At 47.3% G+C, this 20781-nt stretch overlaps 1 protein-coding gene across 15 annotated transcripts in view; it reads right to left on the minus strand.

Moving 5' to 3' along the window:
- Positions 1–20781, minus strand: part of BCL2L13 (BCL2 like 13) — a 304446-nt gene that overhangs the window by 268329 nt on the left and 15336 nt on the right. For 13 of the 15 annotated variants that reach the window (XR_013960067.1, XR_013960068.1, XM_080658711.1 and 10 more), the window contains exon 2: positions 1052–1222. The exons of 1 other annotated variant lie outside the window; for it this stretch is intronic. Coding sequence is in view for 11 of the 14 variants with exons in the window: in XM_080658711.1 (XP_080514837.1) it covers positions 1052–1172 (121 nt within the window). In the remaining 3 variants the exon portion in view is untranslated. Of the gene's footprint in view, positions 1–1051; positions 1223–20181; positions 20292–20781 lie in introns of those variants that run through there. One more of the 15 variants, XM_080658713.1, reaches the window with a different exon arrangement.

Genomic DNA, 20781 nt, shown 5'->3' on the forward strand with positions numbered 1-20781 from the left:
ACATCGATGAGAGAGAAACATCGATCAGCTGCCTCCTGCACACCCCCCACTGGGGATGTGCCCGCAACCCAGGTACATGCCCTTGACCGGAATCGAACCCGGGACCCCTCAGTCCGCAGGCCGACGCTCTATCCACTGAGCCAAACCGGTTTTGGTTTCTTTTTAATTTTTAAAATAATGACAGAAAACTTCCCTAACTTGGTGAAAGAAATAAACATACAAGTCCAGGAAGTGCAGAGAGTCCCCAACAAGATGAATCCAAAGAGTCTGACACCAAGACACATCATAATTAAAATGCCAAAGGTTAAAGAGAAACAGAGAATTTTAAAACCAGCAAGAGAAAAGCAGTTAGTTATCTACAAGGGAACTCCCATAAGACTGTCAGCTGATTACTCAACAGAAACTTTGCAGGCCAGAAGAGAGTGGCAAGAAATATTCAATGATGAAAAGGACTTACAACCAAGATCACTCTACCCAGCAAAGCTATCATTTAGAATTGAAGGTCAGATAAAGAGCTTCATAGACAAGAAAATGCTAAAGGAGTTCATCACCACCAAACCAGTATTACATGAAATGTATGGGTATTCTTTAAGAAGCAAAAAAAGATAAAAAATATGAATAAAATGGCAATAAATGCATATCTATCAACAACTGAATCTAAAAATCAAAATAAATAAACAAGGCATCTAATGAATAAAATAAACTGATGAATAAAATGGAGCCAGAGGCATGGAAACATGGAACAGACTGACGAATCTTAGAGGGAAAGGCAGGAAAGGGGAGAGATTAACCGGAGAACTTATATGCATTACCCATGGAGACAGACAATAAGGTGGTGAAGGCTTGGGGGAGGGCAGGAACCAGCAGGAGAAGGGGTAATGGGGGAAAATGGAGGGACATCTGTAATACTCTCAACAATAAAGGTTTTTTAAAAGGTCATTGGTATTATTTGATCATAAAACCATAAATATAAATTATCTAGATATATATGCTTTTATATATGATGTAATTATTGCTACTAAATATAACCACCATAAGCCAAAGATAATACCTTGGAGTGAGGAAAGATGATGCTCTTGCAGCTTCTCCTGAGAGAGGAGTCCCAAGTAGCTGAGAACAATATACTTTGTTTCATAGTGAAATCCCAGAGGCACAGAAGTAGAAGACGCCATTGAGTTGGGTGGCAGAGCTCCAAAAAGGTCTACTAACAGATGTGTAAAACCTAAAAATATGAAAGCATTTTTTCAGTTTAAAGTTTATTACATGCTGCCCAGCTGTTGTCGCCAGTGGTTGAGCGCAAACCTATGAACCAGGTGTCATGGTTTGATTTCAGGTCAAGGCACATGCCCAGATTGCAGGCTCAACTCCTGGTGGTGAAGAGGGGTGTGGGGGGGTATGCAGGAGGCAGCCAATCAATGATTGCTCTCTCTCATCATTGATAAAAATACTTTTTAAAAAATAAAGTTTATTACATGCTAGTAAATTTTCTTCTTGACTTCAATTAGTCAACTAAATACCAAAATAAGTATTTCTAAGACTTTTCTTCTGAGTAATGTTTTAAAAATATATTTACTTACAAGTGGTAATTTATTCAGATTTCATATCAAAAGTACACTTCCCTCTATCCCTAGTTTATTTTCACCTATATGGCAAAAACCCTAGTCATGCCTCCACTGCACCTCCATCCAGTATGTTCTCTTATTTCCTTTACTAATAAAGTCTCCTAAATTGTGGCCACACAGTGCCAATTATATTGCCTAGTCTCCTTTGCAACTTAATGTACCATATGATCAGTCTTAGCCACAGAAATATGAGTAGAAGTTATATCTGCAATTTGTGGGTTTTTCCTCAAAGAATTCCTCTTCCCTCCTTTCTGTGTTTTGAAATGTGAATATGGCAAACATGCAAACAAGAACACCATTTTAGGGGTGGTGAAGCAACAAGACAGAAGGAACCTGTGTTCCAGAATGACCATGTAGAGCCGAGTGACCTTACCAGCCTGATCACTAGCTTCTGGACTGTTATTTAAGCGTCTATGTTCTGAATCTCTTCATTAGGCTTCCTAACTTGTCCCCTAGTCCAGTGGTCGGCAAACTCATTAGTCAACAGAGCCAAATATCAACAGTACAATGATTGAAATTTCTTCTGAGAGCCAAATTTTTTAAACTTAAACTTCTTCTAACATCATTTCTTCAAAATAGACTCACCAAGGCCGTGGTATTTTGTGGAAGAGCCACACTCAAGGGGCCAAAGAGCCGCATGTGGCTCGCGAGCCACAGTTTGCCAACACGTTAGTCAACAACACAACTACAACTCTCCCTTTTTCACCTGGATTTAGTAGCAGTTTTACCTACCATGTATCTTTTTATTTCTTATTTTTTAAAAATATGTTTATATTGCCCAGCTGGCTAAGTGGTTAAGCGTTGAGCTATGAACTAGGTGGTCACGGTTCAACATGCCCGGGTTGTGGGCTCAATCCCCAGTGTGGAGCGTGCAAGAAGCAGCCAATCAATAGTTCTCTCTCATCACTGATGTTTCTCTCTCTCTCTCCCTCTCCGTGCCTCTCTGAAATCAATAAAAAATATTTTAAAATGTTTTTATTAATCTTTAGAGAGATAGAAACATCAAAGAGAGAGAAACATAATTGATTGGTTGCCTGCTGCACACCCTACACTGGGGATCAAGACCGAAACCCAGGCATGTACCCTAACCCGGAATCAAACTGTGACCTCCCGGTTCATGGGTCGATGCTCAATCACTGAGCCGCACTGGCCAGGCTCTTTTTAAGATTTACTCTCAGCATATTCTCTCTCTCTTTTCTGGAACCCACCCACGCCCCTCTTCCCTCTTTTGTCCCTCAAGGCACTTATCTCTCTCTCTCCCTCTTTCTCCTAAGCTCCAGAGGCCCTTCTTTTGCTTCTGTAACTTGTTTCCTGAGTGCATTTCTTCTACGGTTCACTTCTTCTACCTCTGTGACTTTCTAAATAAACTTTCTCTTATAACTTGAAATAAGTAAATAAATAAATTTACTCTCACATGCTGTAAAGCTGAGTGTAATACAAATACTGAATGTAAACTGTCACTGAAAAAAAATTTTTAATTAAAAAAAGATTTATGCGCTTAGCAACTTTCAAATATGCAATACAGTATTATTAACTAGTCACCATGATGTACATTATATCCCCAAGAATGATTTCTTTTATAACTGAAAATGTATACCTGTTGACCCCTACTATGTACCTTACTGTTTCCAATCATAATATCTCATTAAGAGGTTTCCAAATAATTGTTTTCTACTTAAAACAACAATACAAACTGCTTTAAGATCTCAAGAAATATCCAGTAACCCTGGCCAGTGTGACTCAGTTGCTTGAGCATTGTCCAGTACACCAAGAGGTTGCTGGTTCAATACCAGGTCAGGGCAAATGCCCAGGTGTGCGCTTGATCCCCAGTAGGGGGCATGCAAGAGGCAGCCAATAGATGTTTCTCTCCCTCTATCTTTAAAAAAAAAAAAAAAATCAGCCCTAACGGGTTTGGCTCAGTGGATAGAGCATCAGCCTGTGGACTGAAGGATCCCAGGTCCGATTCCAGTCAAGGGCATGTACCTTGGTTGCGGGCACATACCCAGTAGGGAATGTGCAGGAGGCAGCTGATCCATGTTTCTCTCTCATCGATGTTTCTAACTCTCTATCCCTCTCGCTTCCTCTCTGTAAAAAAAATCAATAAAATATATTTTCTTAAAAATCAATAAAAACATATTTTTAAAAAAGAAAAGAAAAAGAGATTCAGATAGCTAACAATAGGAAAAAGAGACAGGCAAGACTGGCAAAATTTAAGATCTGTAAAAAGCAAACTAAGAGAAATGTCCTAGAATAATTATTGTTTCTATCTTCTGGAGGCAATGCTACAAAAATTATATCAAAATATCCAATTAATCAACAATATGCCTTGGACTGCCCTGCTCAACTTTAAGTTCCCATAAACTTCAGAAAGGTATATTTAAAAATTATTAATACATACGCCAAAGAAAGGGAAAAGGTATTATAGCTTACATCACAGGAATAAAAGCAACATCCCTTGTGTTCTTACAGGGTATTCAAAATATTTGATGACAAAAGAAAACAAAGAGAAAAAGAAAAATATATATTTGATTACACTTTTACACTGTATTACCATTTAATAATGAAAAGACAGTGTTTCAAATTTACAAATAATAAAAGAGAAACCCATAAAAGTAAAATAAATTTTCTGAGATCTATGAATCAGATATTAACTAGCAGTAGTGCAATAATGCATTTTCACCTTTTTTTTAAAATCCTCACCTTAGGATATGCTTTTATTGATTTTAGAGAGGAAGGGAGAAACATCAATGTGAGAAACATCAATCAGATGCCTCCCACACACGCCCCGACCAAGGATCGAACCCACAACATAAGTATGTGCCCTGACCTGGAACCAAAGCACAACTTTTTGGTGTATGAGATGGAACTTCAACTAACTTAGCCACCCAGCCAGAGCTAATTTCACCTTTTTTTTTTTTTTTACTTTTTTGCCTACCAGCCATCTGACCTCAATTTCCTATCTATGGAGCATCCCACAGTGTCAATCATAGTAGAAAACAAATCCCCCACTACAAAAGCTAAAACTGACTAGATATTTTCTCTCCTGTTCTGGTCCATGGACCCCAGGCTACAGATATGTGATCTGGGTGCAGCCAAGTCAGAGGTTCTAGATTTAGAATCTAAAAAGACATTTAAAAGTAATTTATGGAAAAGTGGTGGTGTGAGTTCAGCAAAGGCAGTGGTGCAAATCCAGTAGCAGTATGCTAACTATTCTATTCCTGTGGCCAGACCTTGGCTGAGTGTGCAGCAGAGTCTCCCTTGGTTCCTGCCTATTTCCCAAGCCAAATTTTCCAGCTTTCCCATTCTGTGAGATATCCAATGCCTTTGCAGTAAGTTCCTTCTGCTCAAATAAGCTAAATTACTTTGTGTTGTTTGTAACCAAGACCTAACTGGAATCTACTTTTCTTTTCTTTTTTTAATATATATATTTTTTATTTTTTACAGTGAGGAAGGGAGAGGGAAAGAGAGTTAGAAACATCGATGAGAGAGAAACATCAATCAGCTGCCTCCTGCACACCCCCTACTGGGGATGTGCCCGCACCAAAGTACATGCCTTTGACCAGAATCGAACCTGGGACCCTTGAGTCCGCAGGCCGACACTCTATCCACTGAGCCAAACCGGTTAGGGCTGGAATCTACTTTTCTTAAAACTTCTGAGGCAGTTTCCCAATGAATATAACACACTACATTCTAAAAGATTACTAGACTATTTATAGTTTAGAAAATCTTCTAATTCTACAAAGTCCACAGTCAGACTAATAATTACATCTATTAAAATAGACGATAGTGCCTTCTGACAATTTTTTGTCTTCATTCCACACACATCATAAGATATAAGGTACTCGCTTGACCAGTGTGGCTCAGTGGTTGAGTGTCAACCTAGGAACCAGAAGGTCACCCAGCCAAAGCTAATTTCACCTTTCGATTCCTGGTCAGGGCACATGCCCAGGATTCGGGCTTGATCCCCACTAGGGGGCATGCAGGAGGTGGCCAAACAATGATTCTCTTTAATCAATGATGTTTCTATCTCTTTCTCCCCCTTTCCTTCCTCTCTGAAATCAATAAAATATATTAAAGAAAAAAAGATACAAGGTACTCTATAGGCATTAGACACAAAGACAACTAAGATAAATCACTGCCCTCAGAAGTTTTCAACCAAGTAGAAGAAAACAAAAATATATAAACAAGTACAATAAATTTCTATAATACAAGTCAGTATCCATAGAGTGGGAGAAAGCAACCCAAAAGTGGAAACAGGCAAGTCTCTCTGGGGAAGGGGAAAAGGAAGAGGAAATTAATTATCCTATCTAATAAAGAGTGAATATGCTAATTGACCCTCACACCGTTGCAAGATGGCAGCGCCCATAGCCAATAAGGAGGGAATATGCTAATTGACTGTCCCACCCTCAAAGATGGCAGCACCCACAGCCAATAAGGAGGGAGTATGCTAATTGACTGCCCCACCCTCAAAGATGGCAGCACCCACGGCCAATAAGGAGGGACTATGCTAATTGATTGCCCCGCCCTCAAAGATGGCGGCCCCCACAGCCACAAGATGGCGGTGCCCAGTCCCCTCAGCCCCGCTGAGGTAGCAGATGCGCCACAAGGCCAGGACCACCCTCAGGTGGGTCCGGCCACTCTGCGCACCTGCCTCCGGAGTCCCCCAGTCCCCTCAGCCCCCCAGCAGCCCAGGTCCAGCCCAAGGCACAGGCAAGCCTCAGATGTCGGGTGCCTAGCTGCCCAGGGCCACCCGAGGCTTAGGTGACCAGGGCTGGCAAAGGCTTGTGCTGCCAGCAGTGGCAGCAGCAGAGGTATGATGGGGTGTCACCTTTCCCTGATCACCGGGTCACCTCCTGCCCCTGAGGGCTCCCAGACTGAGAGGGGACAGGCCGGGCTGAGGGACCCCCCCCTGCCCCTGCCTCCAGTGCATGAATTTTCATGCACGGGGCCTCTAGTATCTTTATAAAGTAAAAACTGACCCAGGCTTGAAACATAAATAGTATTCACTAATTGAACCAGCTGGGCAATGGGAAAGGGTTGAATTTTAGATGTAAAGTAGGTCAGAAAAGGGCCAGAAGCATCAGCAAGGAACAATACAAAAATTAAGGTATTTGACTTATCTGAATCATGAGCCATAGGATGGAGCTCAACAGGAGTAAGCAGAAGATAGCATTTGTATGCTATGAGACGCTAGGAAGCTTGGGTTTTATCCTATAAGCCAGGAATTATTTTAACCATGTCCATAAATGAACCTTCTAAAACAGTATGCAAATTCCATGTACATGAGCATTTTTCTATAGAGAAAAACACTCCATTTCTTTCATTAGACTTGCAAATTAGATCATAGTGTAAATAGGCTAAAAACTGTTGTACAACCCCATTAGAAATCACAAAAGGGTTTTAAACAAGAGAAGCATATTAACGAATCATACAGTTTTACAAAAATCATCCTTGACATGATTGCCAGAAACCATTTGCATGCAGCATTAGCATGAAAATGCAAGAGACATTGGAAGGCCAATGGACCTTGATCTCAGCAGGACTTGATATCAGCATAGATTGCTCCTGCAGTGATTGTGGTGGCTCCAGGCAATTTCCTGACCTGATAATCTTTACGTTGTTTACTAAACTTTACTGAGCTTTACTGACCTTTGATTCTATCTGCTCTGCCTGCATGCATTGCTAAAGGGCAAATGTGTAACCAAACTGAATAAAAGCAGGCAGGACCCGGCCTCGTGGGTTCCTCTTTTTGCAAGAGGCTCCACCTGGCCTCCCATGCCTTAAAAATTCATATTTCCTGTGTAGTATCTTCATTGTGCATCAGTCATCCTAAAACCCGCCGTGCAGGTCGCAGCACATGGTGTGGAAGGTAGAATGGAGACAGAAGGTAAAAACACAAGTTAGGGGAATATTAGGAAAGTCTAAACAAGACATGCATGAAGGCATGAACTAGAGTACGAACACCAGAAAGGTGAAGGTGATGAGTAGGAAAAATATGAAGAGTTCAAAGATTTGTCAACTAACTCAATGAAAACCAACCCATAAACTGTATGGAAAGTGGTATTATTCATATTTCTCAAGTCAAATAATATAGGAGAAAGAGCTAGTTTGGGAAGAAGGATTGAAAGGGCGGGGAGACTCCATGTTCCTTTTGTTCTATGTCCTCCACCTCGTGGAGTCAGGTTCCTGCCCTAGAACCTCTTCAAGAGCCCAACCCACACTTTTGGATTAGCCAATAGAAATGCAAGGGGAAGGTAAGCCGCACCCTGCCCCATGTGCAACCTGATCCCGACCAATCAGCAGAGACCACACTACCTCACCCCTCCTACCTCTCCCAGGCCCCCTATAAATCAGCGCGTTTGGGGGCTGACTCTCTCTCTCTCTCTCCACCTCGCCGCTGCGCCGGTGTGTGTGTGTGTGTGTGTGTGTGTGTGTGTGTGTGGGACTGAGCTCGAGCTAGCTCGATTAAAAGGCTCTTTGCTTTTGCATCGGACTCGGCTCCCTCGTGGTCTTTGGGAATCACGAAATCTGGGCATAACATTTGGGGGCTCGTCCGGGATCCCCAAGAACCTCAAGGGACCCCCGATCCGGAGAGTCTGACTGGCCACGGTAGGTGTCTGTCTGTTCCTTGTCTCTTTTTTGTGTGAGCTCATTTCTGAATCTCTGGTAGTGCCCGAAGCGGTCTAGGTGGACGCACCGGAGGACCACGGGCGGGAGGAATCGGGAGACGTCCTGATCCTCCTTCAGGAGGGACGAGTATTCCCCTCAAACCTCTGGGACGAGGTGGGTCGCTCCCACCGATCGGCGTGAGGCCGTCGTCCGCACTTTCGGTTTTGTCAGTTTTTGTTCCAACGATTCGCATTGGAAAGCTTGTCTAAAGGGCCCTTTGTTTGTCTGTGTCTGTGTTTTTCTGTTTTGTTTTGTGGACTCTGTTGACGGACATCATGGGACAGACTCAAACCACTCCTTTAAGCATTATGGTTGATCATTTCAAAGAGGTTAAGGGAAGAGCTAGCAACCTCAGTGTAGAGGTCCGGAAGGGCCGGTGGCAAACTTTTTGTTCTAGGGAATGGCCGACTTTTAGTGTTGGGTGGCCGCCGGAGGGGACCTTCGACCCCCCCACCATCCACCGGGTGAGGGACATCATCTCTCAGCCCAAGAAGGGACATCCTGATCAACTCCCTTACATTATTACTTGGCAGGACCTCGTGGAAGATCCACCCTCCTGGCTTAAGCCCTTTCTGTCCCCGCGCTCCCTGGAGCTGAAACCCATACTTGCTTTGCAGGAAACGGAGAAGGTGAAGAAGAAGGACCTCATCCCGCCTTCAGCTCCCCTCTACCCTGTCTTTCAGGGGGGAACTGAAGAGGAACTAATCTTTCCTCCCTCATATCAGCCCCCTAGAAGTTCACAGGGGGGCGATGCTCCCAAGCAAAGGGGAGCGTCTGGGGGCGGAGTTCCGGGAGCGTCTGGGGGCGGAGTTCCGGAAGCAGCTGCGGTTCCAGTGGGAAGCCCGCCTCTTACTAGACAAAGGGCTCAGAGGGAACTGTCTGTCACAGCCCCTGACTCCACTATTAAAGCCCTACCTTTACGAGCCGCGGGGCCCCCAGATGCGGATGGCAATCAACTCCATCACTATTGGCCTTTTGCCACTAGTGACCTTTACAACTGGAAGGCTCAGAATCCTAAGTTCTCTGAGAAGCCAGCAGGGCTTATTGATCTGTTAGATTCTGTCCTTTTCACCCACCAGCCCACGTGGGATGACTGCCAACAGCTTTTACAGGTCCTGTTCACAACTGAGGAGAGGGAAAGAATCCTCAATGAGGCCCGGAAAGTGGTTCCAGGCGTGGACGGGAACCCAACAACCAACCCGGTCCAGATAGATGTCTCTTTTCCCTTAACTAGGCCTGAATGGGATTTCAACACGGCAGAAGGTAAGGAGAGGCTCCGGGTCTACCGCCAGACTCTAATGGGGGGTCTCCGAATGGCTGCTAGAAAGCCAACTAATTTGGCCAAGGTAGGGAGTGTTCAGCAGGAAAGGGATGAGTCTCCAGCTGTCTTTTTAGAACGGATCATGGAGGCATACCGCACCTACACCCCCATGAATCCAGAAGCTCCTGAAAACAAGGCAGCTGTGATCATAAGCTTTGTAAACCAATCGGCTGCGGATATTAAAAAGAAACTGCAAAAAGTAGATAGGCTGGGGGAGAAGAGTTTAAAGGACCTACTGGAGGTAGCCGAGAAGGTGTATAATAACAGGGAGCCCCCGGAAGAAAGGCAGGCTCACGCTGCGGCGGCTGCGAGCAGCAAACAAACCCGAGACCTAGCTAAGATCCTGCTCGCCACCACCGCGGACTCTTCCGAGGAACGGAACCGCCGTCTCCGCCAACTCTCCGGCAACCAGGAGGACGGTAAGGGGACCGCCCGGGGCGGGAGGCGGAAGCTGCAGAAAGATCAGTGTGCTTACTGTAGGGAGATAGGGCACTGGAAACAAGAGTGCCCGAGAAGGGCCAGCAAAAAGGGAGGCGAAGCAGATCGAGTGAAGGTCCTGGAGCTAGATGAACTGAGTGACTAGGGGAGTCGGGGTTCGGATCCCCTCCCCGAGCCCAGGGTAACTCTTAAAGTGGAGGGGACCCCCATTGACTTCCTTGTTGACACCGGAGCGCAACACTCGGTCCTCTGTACGCCTCAAGGAAAATTAACAAATAAGAAGTCTTGGGTACAAGGGGCAACTGGTATGAGCCAGTATTCATGGACTACCCGAAGAACGGTGGATTTAGGGACGGGCTGGGTATCCCACTCTTTTATGGTAATTCCAGAATGCCCCTACCCACTGTTAGGACGAGACTTGCTCACTAAGATTGGAGCTCAGATAACTTTCAGACAAGGGGGGCCTCAGGTTACTGATGGCAAGGGCCACCCCATTCAGGTCCTGACCATAAGGCTGGAGGATGAGTACCGGCTTCACCAAAAAGCCTCTCCAATAGAGGGCAGCACAGACGAATGGCTGCAGGAGTTCCCCACGGCTTGGGCGGAGACAGGGGGAGTGGGGCTCGCCACCCACAGGGCCCCAATCCTGGTAGAGTTAAAACCAGGGGAAGGCCCTGTGAGAATCAAACAGTACCCCATGCCTCAGGAAGCCCGGAAGGGAATTCAGCCACACATTCGGAGACTGAGGGGCCTAGGGGTGCTGGTCCCCTGCCAGTCTGCCTGGAACACCCCCCTCCTGCCAGTCAAGAAGCCCCACACGAATGACTACCGGCCGGTACAGGACCTCCGAGAAGTAAATAAAGGAGTTATGGATATACATCCAACGGTCCCCAACCCATACACTCTCTTAAGCTCTCTGGCACCCTCCCGTGTCTGGTATACTGTGTTAGATTTGAAGGATGCCTTTTTCAGTTTGCCGCTCGCTCCCCGTAGTCAATTCCTGTTTGCTTTCGAATGGCATGACCCGGAAGAGGGTTACAGTGGACAATTGATGTGGACTCGGTTGCCTCAGGGGTTCAAGAACTCGCCCACCATCTTCGATGAGGCCCTGCATGAGGACCTGGGTGAGTACCGGAGAGCACACCCCAACCTCACTCTCCTTCAGTATGTGGACGATATCCTGATTGCAGCAGACACAGCTGAGGACTGCAAGGAGGGGACAAGAGACCTGCTGGCCTCCTTGGGGGCCCTTGGATACCGGGCTTCTGCAAAGAAGGCTCAGATATGCAAAGAAAGGGTGAGTTACCTGGGATACATCCTGGAGGGTGGACAGCGGCGGCTGTCGGATGCCAGAAAAGAGACTGTTTTGAAAATCCCATCCCCCACCTCCCGAAGGGAAGTAAGGGAATTCCTAGGATCGGCTGGCTACTGCCGCCTCTGGATACCGGGTTTCGCAGAGATTGCCAGGCCCCTATACGAGGCAACCAAGGAGGGAAAGGCCTTTGAATGGACTGAAAGAGAGAAGGCAGCCTTTAAGCAGTTAAAGAAAGCCCTCCTAAGTGCTCCGGCCCTGGGCCTGCCAGACATCACGAAGCCCTTCCATCTCTTTGTAGATGAACACAAAGGAATAGCGAAAGGGGTCCTAACTCAGACCCTAGGCCCCTGGAGCCGCCCGGTGGCTTATTTGTCCAAGAAGTTAGACCCTGTAGCTGCTGGCTGGCCACCGTGCCTAAGGATTATTGCGGCAACGGCGCTTTTAGTCAAAGACGCTGACAAACTGACCCTGGGGCAGGAAGTCTGGATCACCACCCCACATGCCATTGAGGGAGTCCTGAAGCAGCCTCCTGATAGATGGATGAGCAATGCACATATAACCCACTATCAGAGTCTCCTTCTCAACCCTCCCAGAGTACGGTTTCATCCCAGTGCGGCCCTCAACCCTGCCACCTTGCTGCCCGACCCAGACCTAGATGCTCCCCTACATGATTGTGCAGGAATCCTAGAGCAAGTGCATGGGCTCCGGAAGGACCTGACTGACCAGCCCCTTCCAGATGCAGACGTCACCTGGTTCACCGATGGAAGCAGCTTCGTACGGGATGGGAGCAGGTATGCGGGTGCGGCTGTAGTCACTGAAACGGACACTGTATGGGCAGAGGCTCTACCCCCCGGGACGTCAGCCCAGAGAGCAGAGCTTGTGGCCCTCACCAAGGCCCTGACACTGGGAGCTGGAAAGCGGCTCAACATCTACACAGACAGCCGGTATGCATTCGCCACTGCTCATGTTCATGGGGCAATCTACCAAGAGAGAGGGCTACTAACAGCAGAGGGGCGGACTATAAAGAATAAACAGGAGATACTCGACTTACTCTCAGCCTTATGGCTCCCTGCCAAACTGGCCATCATACACTGCCAAGGACACCAGAAGGCTGACAACCCAGTGGCAAGAGGAAACCGCAGGGCTGACCAGGAGGCCAAGGCAGTAGCCATTTCTCCAATCCCCACCATGGCCTTACAGCTCCCAGACCCAGGAGACCCAGTTCTGCCAGTTCATCCAGGATATTCCCTGGAGGAGTTACAGCACATTAGGAAGCTTCCCCAAGCAAAGGAGGAGACGGGGTGATGGTATATGCTGGAAGACATCTTGCCCAGGTAAGGTTTTCCCGCTGAGATAGGGTCAGACAATGGACCAGCTTTTGTCTCGCAGGTAACGCAGGCAGTGGCCAAGGCCATTTGGGGCAAATTGGAAATTGCATTGTGCTTATAGGCCCCAAAGCTCAGAGCAAGTAGAAAGGATGAATAGAACTCTAAAAGAGACCCTTACCAAATTGACCATGGAGACTGGCGGGGACTGGGTGGCTCTCCTTCCATATGTCCTTTACCGGGTTAGGAACTCCCCCTACACCTGGGTTTTACTCCTTATGAGATCATGTTTGTCCGGCCACCCCCTATTATCCCTAACCTTAAAGCCGAATTTCTTACAGAATTTGAAAGTCAAGAACTGTTTCTTTCCTTGAGAGGGCTCCAGAGGGCGCACGAGGACATTTGGCCGTGCCTCCGTGCTATCTACGAGACCTGCCCAGCCCCGACTCCTCATCAGCATAAGCCCGGGGACTGGGTCTACGTGAAGAGACACCGCCGGGAGACCCTTGAGCCATGATGGAAGGGTCCCTATGTCGTGGTGCTGACGACCCCCACCGCTCTCAAGGTAGACGGCGTCGCAACCTGGGTCCATCACACTCACGTCCGGTCAGCGGACCCATCTGTGATCCAGGAAGACTTCGTCACCAAATGGAGCATCGATCGAGATCAATGCAACCCGCTCAAGCTCAAGCTACAGCGTGCTCGACCTGCCTGATGCTGGAGGGGGAAGGAAGACTTGGGGACTCCGATTTTATCAGTACAGGGAATTTGGGGTGGTGTACCCTCGTGACCCAGGAATGTTGTCCAGTAGAAATACAAACCGACCCATGATTGGGCCTGTAAGTTTCAAGACAAGGGGGGAATGAAAGGGCGGGGAGACTCCATGTTCCTTTTGTTCTATGTCCTCCACCTCGTGGAGTCAGGTTCCTGCCCTAGAACCTCTTCAAGAGCCCAACCCACACTTTTGGATTAGCCAATAGAAATGCAAGGGGAAGGTAAGCCGCACCCTGCCCCATGTGCAACCTGATCCCGACCAATCAGCAGAGACCACACTACCTCACCCCTCCTACCTCTCCCAGGCCCCCTATAAATCAGCGCGTTTGGGGGCTGACTCTCTCTCTCTCTCCACCTCGCCGCTGCGCCGGTGTGTGTGTGTGTGTGTGTGTGTGTGTGTGTGGGACTGAGCTCGAGCTAGCTCGATTAAAAGGCTCTTTGCTTTTGCATCGGACTCAGCTCCCTCGTGGTCTTTGGGAATCACGAAATCTGGGCATAACAGGATAACAAGTTCACTTTGGGGCATACTGAATTTTAGTATGGGCTGTCCAGGTGAAAATATACAACAAATAGTTTGATATATAGGTCTTAAACTCAGAAAGAGGTCTAGACTGGAGATACAAAATTATATCTGCACAGATGCAAGTCAATAAAATTTCCTAAGCAGAGTGAATGAAGAGCCATGATTTCCAATGGGAAGGGAGTCAAAATTTCACAGAGTAGTGGGAGTGAAATATTGGCACTCCATCTTGCCCCCATAACCTCTATGCTGGGAAAAACTGCTGTTTGAAATTTTCCTATAAACAGAGATGATCCTTTGTTCTGTTAATTCCAGGAAGTAACTAGACCACATAAGTAACCCTGCTATTTCTCACTTCTTTAAGCACGCTTGCTCGAATAATGGGGAGAGAAGACATTTTTGGGGTAGGGCTGGCAATCTGAATCTGTGCAAATAACCCAATGTACATTCTTATCAGCCTATAGTCACTGCCCCCTCTCAACTGTCCCGTCCTGCAAGGCCTGTTTATTTGACTGCTGTTCCCATTTTAGAAAGGCCATAAACCATGGATGGTGCACAGCCCCCAGACAGGGTTATCAGGGCTGGAGCCAGGCCAGGCCTTGAGATGTGATCTCATTGTCCTCATCCCAGCACACAGGACTCTCTGTAAAGCCTGCGAAAGGTCTGGGAGCCCATCCCATATTTGGGAGACAAAGAAACCAGGGGAGTATAAAGGGAAAGCTTCCTCATGTTACTTTGCTCAGACTTTGAGAGGCAACACCTCTGAGACCACTGGCATAATAAAGACTCCAAATTAATTTGGCTTATTAAGGCGTCCTCTCTTCAGCTTGCTGATTTCCAATAAAACAGGAGAAGGGTTCATATATTTTGAAAACATATATTCAGTAAATAGTTTCATACTTGAAAAAGATTACCTATTGTTTTCAGATTATAAACTATCCTATCTAACAAAAGAGTAATATGCAAATTGACCATCACTCCAACACACAAGATGGCTGCCCCCATGTGGTCAAAGATGGCTGCCCCATGTGGTCAAAGATGGCTGCCCCCATGTGGTCAAAGATGGCTGCCCCCATGTGGACACAAGATGGCCACCACAAGATGGCCAGCAGCGGAGGGCAGTTGGGAGGGACCAGGCCTGCAAGGGAGGGCAGTTGGGGGCGATCAAGCCTGCAGGGGAGAGCAGTTAGGGGTGACCAGGCCAGCAGAGGAGGGAAGTTGGGGGCGACCGGGCCTGTAGGGGAGAGCAGTTAGAGGCAAACCAGCTGGCAGGGGAGCAGTTAGGCATCAATCAGGCTGGCAGGGGAGCGGTTAGGGGGTGATCAGGCTGGCAGGCAGAAGCGGTTAGGGGCAATCAGGAAGGCAGGCAGGCAAGCAATTGGGACCCAGCAGTCTTGGATTAGGAGCCAGCAGTCCCAGTAGGATCGGGCCTAAACGGGCAGTCAGACATCCCTCTCGGGGTCCCAGATTGGAGAGGGTGTAGGCTGGGCTGAGGGACACACTCCCCATGCACGAATTTCGTGCACTAGGCCTCTAGTAAAAAAATAAAACTCAGTAAATCTTCTATCTTATTTGTATCAATGATTCTCAGTAAGGGGTTGGGAAGGAAGAAAACTGCACCCCTACCCCTACCCCAGGCATCACCAGAATAAGAACCAGAGAAATATTTGTCAAAAAGGAGACATGGTTTAAAAAGTATGGTCAAATCTGGTTAATAAGAAAAAGAAATACAATTACAATTCAGGGCAAAACTAACATTTCAGGGGTGGCCAAAAGATGAGAAGCTGGCAGATTGGAACAGTTAGGAAGCTAGAAAGTAAGCCAGGAAAGAATATGTCATGGAGTAGGGGAGGCACTTCAATAAGGTAGTGAATAAATGTGCAAATGTAATACTACATTAAAAAGAATAAAAATGTCAGAGTAACGATTGAAGACAGGACAGTTCTGTTTAACTACAGGGGGAGTTAATGGAACATTAAGAAGTGAGAAAATGAGTTTTAGTCTGTTCTTTCAAAGAAAGATCATGCTTTGAAGGGAAGAAATGAATAGAGGCTAGAGACAAAGGATTTGAGAGTTCATTTGTTTTGTTTTTGTACACAATTAAAGAGACAAGCATGTTTACATTCAGTGGGGAAAGAGCCAATGAGATAGAAAGAAATATAGAACTAAGGATAAATTATGAAGTACAGTTCCAAAGGAGAGAAGTAGCCCGGCCAGTGTGGCTCAACCCATGAATCAGAAGGTCAGAGTTCAATTCCCTGTCAGGACACATGCCGAGGTTGCAGACTAGATCCCCAGAAAGGGGCATGCAGGAGGCAGCCAATCAATGATTCTTTCTCATCATTTACCTTTCCATCTCTCTCCCTCTTCCTTTCTCTCTCTGAAATTAATCTATATATATAAAAGGCTAATGTGCAAAGTGTCCCCATGGGAGTTCGACCGAGAGACCAGGAGTTCTATCGCCCTACCCATGCACTAAGTTCATGCACCAGGCTCCTAGTAAAAATATATTTAAAAATAAAAACTCCTACCTTTTACCCAATTCTAACAAGCTATTGAACATATATGTTTTCTCTGCCTTACACCTTCAGTTTGTTCCTCTATTAAGTTACTAGATGCCCAGTACACAAAACTTGTGCACAGTGGGGAGGAGGGGTCCCTCAGCCCAGCCTAGCCCCCCCTCACAGTCTGGGAGCCCTCACGGGATGTCCTACTTACAGCTTAGGCCCGCTCCCTCTGGGGAGTGGACCTAAGCCGCAGTCTGGCCTCCCTCTGAGGGAGGCAACCAGCGGATCAGGTATATAGATACTTTCTGGAGGCAGCACGGGCTCCTTCCTTATTTCTTTCCTCTGTGGTTGGAGAACAGGGGACTAAAAGGTGGAGACAGAACTGTAGCCGGGCCCAGGACTTTTGTAGGCAGCGGAAAGAGGGAGAGGGCTGGGGAAAGTCTAGACACATTTCCTTCAATTGTCCTCCCTTCCTCCGGGCCGCTCCCTCCATTTTTTCCTTCTCATAGTGGACGCTTGGGCCTCAGACCGACCAGAGCCCAGCGACGGTGGTGTTCAGCCCCCTCACTTCTCAGCTGAACGTACAGCCGCCTAGCATTCCAAGCGGGTCTGTTTTCAAGTTACTAAAGCTCTGGGAATCCAGAGCTCCCGGCCTCTCCCCTCTCGGTTTCCTCCTTGGGTCAGTTGCAAAGTTCACCGAGACACCGAAGCAGCTCTGCCCTGGTAGCTCTGCCCTTGGCTCCCGCCCAGACCCCGCCCAGCACTTTTCCTTGAGTCTCCGGGCCCACAGTCTGTGTTCGGAGAGATCTCATGGAGCCCATTCCCCCAGGCAGGTGGGGCAGGGGAACTAGCTTGGAGAGCTGGAGGAAGATGGCAGAGTAACTAGTATGAACCGGTGCCTGCTCAGCCAGACTTCCTTAGCTCCCCACCGGGCCCAGGCTGGGCCCCTTCCCAGCACTGGGCGGACCCCAACTGAGATCCCCTCCCTGCACCCAGTGCCCTCCTCCCCGTTCCACGACCGGGGGCGGGAGCAGCTTGCCCGCGATGCTCTGGTCCCTGCCAGCCAGGCATGTGGCAGCGCAGGCGGTGCAGCCTAGGTCACCGGAGGCCGCGAGCCTCCTCCCCCTGCCTGAAGTGGGGGGTGGGGTTCGAGGCCAGGCCACAGAGGCAGGCGCGAGGCCAGGCCAGGGCGGGGCAAGGCGCGCGGCGCTAGCAGGCTCTGCAGTCTGTGCACGCCCACTCCGGCTCCAGGCCGCCGGGCTCCTGCCGAACAGAAGCAGCAGCGGCGGCGAGACCCCGCACCCCTTGCAGCTGCCCCGGGCGCCGTGCATGGAGACGTCGCCTACCGCTGAGCCACCGTCCGGCCCAGGACCTGCGGGGGGTTGGCCTCGGACTCCTGCCAGCCCCACCAAAGCCAGACTCGGGCTTGGCCGGCTGCCCCCATCCCCGCCCACCAGTCAGGAACAGCCTCCGCCTCCAAGGCAGTGTGACTTTAGCGCTGGGCAGGCCTGCGAGCACCTGCGCTGGGGGCGAAGTCCCCGCCCCTGTCCCCACCCACCAGCTTCTGCCCAGTCCCCGACCAGCCGTGACTCGGACACCGTTAGGACCAATTAGCATATTCCCTCTTTATTATATGGGATAAGTTGTCAGCCAGATGGACAGATTTCGGAAGCTTAGGGTAACTTAATCCTGTCTTTATAAATTCATTTGGTGGCATCTTCAAAACCAGTCACATATAAAACATCCATGATCCTTCAGTAACAAATGTAATATCCCAATCAGACAATAAATGGTTTGCTTTTTTTTAACCAGATTTCTATTATGAGTATCAATGCAAATCCCAAGATGCTAGGATAGATAAGACTGCATGAATTAAGCTTTTTACTTTATATTTTATTTTATTTTAGAGAAGGAAGAAGGGGTGGGGAGAGAAAAACATCAATGTAAGAGAGACACACATGGATCAGCATGCCCCGACCAGGGATCAAACCTGCAATCTAGCCCTAGCCCTGGCTCAGTGGATAGAGCGACGGCCTGCGGAATGAAGGGTCCTGGGTTGGATTCCAGTCAAGGGCACATGCCCAGGTTGTGGGCTCGATCCCAGGTAGGGGGCTGTAGGAGGCAGCCAATCAATGATTCTCTTTCATTGATATTTCTATCTCTCCCTCTCCCTTCCTCTCTGAAATCAATAAAAATATATTTTTTAAAAACCTGCAACCTCAGTATATACCCTGACCTGGAATCTAACCTGCTACCTTCCGGTGTATGGACCATGCTCCAACTGAACCACACCGGCCAGGGTGAATTAAGCATATTTTATAAACTCTAACCAGAAAATATGCAGCAAATTAAATTCTACTTTAAATTCTTAGGAAAAGCAAATCTTCACCATGAGTGTTTTGCACCTGTTTCCCAAACTTGTCTGTTCATAATCAACTTGGATACTTGTTAAAAATAGAAATTTATAACCCTAGCTGGTTTGGCTCTGTGGATAGAGCATATGCCTGCAGACTGAAGGGTCCCGGGTTCAATTCCGGTCAAGGGCACATGCCCAGGCTGTGGGCTTGATCCCCAGCAGGGGGCATGCAGGAGGCAGCCGATCAATGATTCTCTCTCATCACTGATGTTTTTAGCTCTCTCTCCCTCTCCCTTCCTCTCCGAAATCAATAAAAATATTTCTTTTAAAATCAACCAATGAATACACAAATAAGTGGAACAAAATTGCTATTTCTATCTCTTAATCCCTTTCTCTATAAAATCAATCAATACATAAAAATATTTTAAGAAATAAAAACTTATAGCACCTACCTCAAACATACTAATTTAGAATATCATACCTATATTGTAGTCCTTAAAACCTTAGAACTATAACAGAAACACATAACTTAACATGTTTTTCTAAAATATTTATTTATTTTAATATATTTTTGTTGATTTCAGAGAGGGAGAAAGAGATAGAAGCATCAATGATGAGAGAGAATCATTGATTGGTTGCCTCCTGCATGCCCCCTACTGGGGATCAAGTCAGCAACCTGGGCATGTGCCCCTGACTGGAATCGAATCTAGGACCCTTCAATCCACAGGCCAACGCTCTGTCCACTGAGCCAAACCGGCCAGAGTTTATCCTATCTAATAAAAGAGTAATATGCAAATTGACCATCACTCCAACACACAAGATGGCTGCCCCCATGTGGACACAAGATGGCCAGCAGGGGAGGGCAGTTGGGAGGGACCCAGGCCTGCAGAGGAGGGCACTTAGGGGTGACCAGGCCTGAAGGGGAGGGTAGTTAGGGGCAAACCGGCTGGCAGGAGAGCAGTTAGGCATCAATCAGGCTGGCAGGGGAGTGGTTAGGGGGTGATCAGGCTGGCAAGCAGAAGCTGTTAGGGGCAATCAGGAAGGCAGGCAGGCGAGCAGTAGGGAGCCAGCAGTCCTGGATTGTGAGAGGGATGTCCCAGATTAGAGAGGGTGCAGGCTGGGCTGAGGGCCACACACCCCTGCCCCGTGCACGAATTTCGTGCTCCGGGCCTCTAGTCCTATATACCGAGTTCCCGGAAAATAAGACAGTGTCTTATATTAATTTTTGCCCCCAAAGACACACTAGGTCTTATTTTCAGGGGATGTCTTATTTTTCCATGAAGAAGAATACGGTACACATTTATTGTTAAATGAAAATAAAGGAAATTTATTACCTGTATACGGTACGGTAGTACGGTAGTTGTCAACACAAACCAGACAAACTGTGAATCCTACAGTATCAAGAATTTACTCATTTATTCAATGACAATCATGTCATCATCTTCTGGAACATCATCATAACAATCCAATTCCTGAATTTCCTGGTGAATTTCTTGTGACTCCATTTCTTTCAGAATCAGTGGACCAAATCTCTCATGTTTAGCAATAGCACTGTCTTTAAATGAGTACTTCTTGTCAAGGTAGCCTGCTTGCAGTGCATTTGCAATGCAACTGTCAGTGATTTTCTCCCATGAATTCTTCACCCAAGTCACAACTTCTTGCAGTTTAGGTTTCACAAAGTTTCCATGCTGATTTCTCTCCATTCTATTTTCAATGTAGTCATTAATTTCCATGCGCAAATTGTCTTTGAATGGCTTGTTTATTGCAATATCAAGAGTCTGGAGATAGGCCGTCATTCCTGCGGGAATCATTATCTGATCTATTTTTCTTTCGTGAAGAAATGTCTTCATGTCTTTAGCGCGGTGAGTGCTGGCTGCATCCCAGACTAGCAGACCTCTTTGGCTCCCTCGCATAACAAATGGCAGCATTAAATC

Source organism: Plecotus auritus (assembly GCF_963455305.1).
Source record: "Plecotus auritus genome assembly, chromosome: 3".
Lineage (NCBI taxonomy): Eukaryota > Metazoa > Chordata > Mammalia > Chiroptera > Vespertilionidae > Plecotus > Plecotus auritus.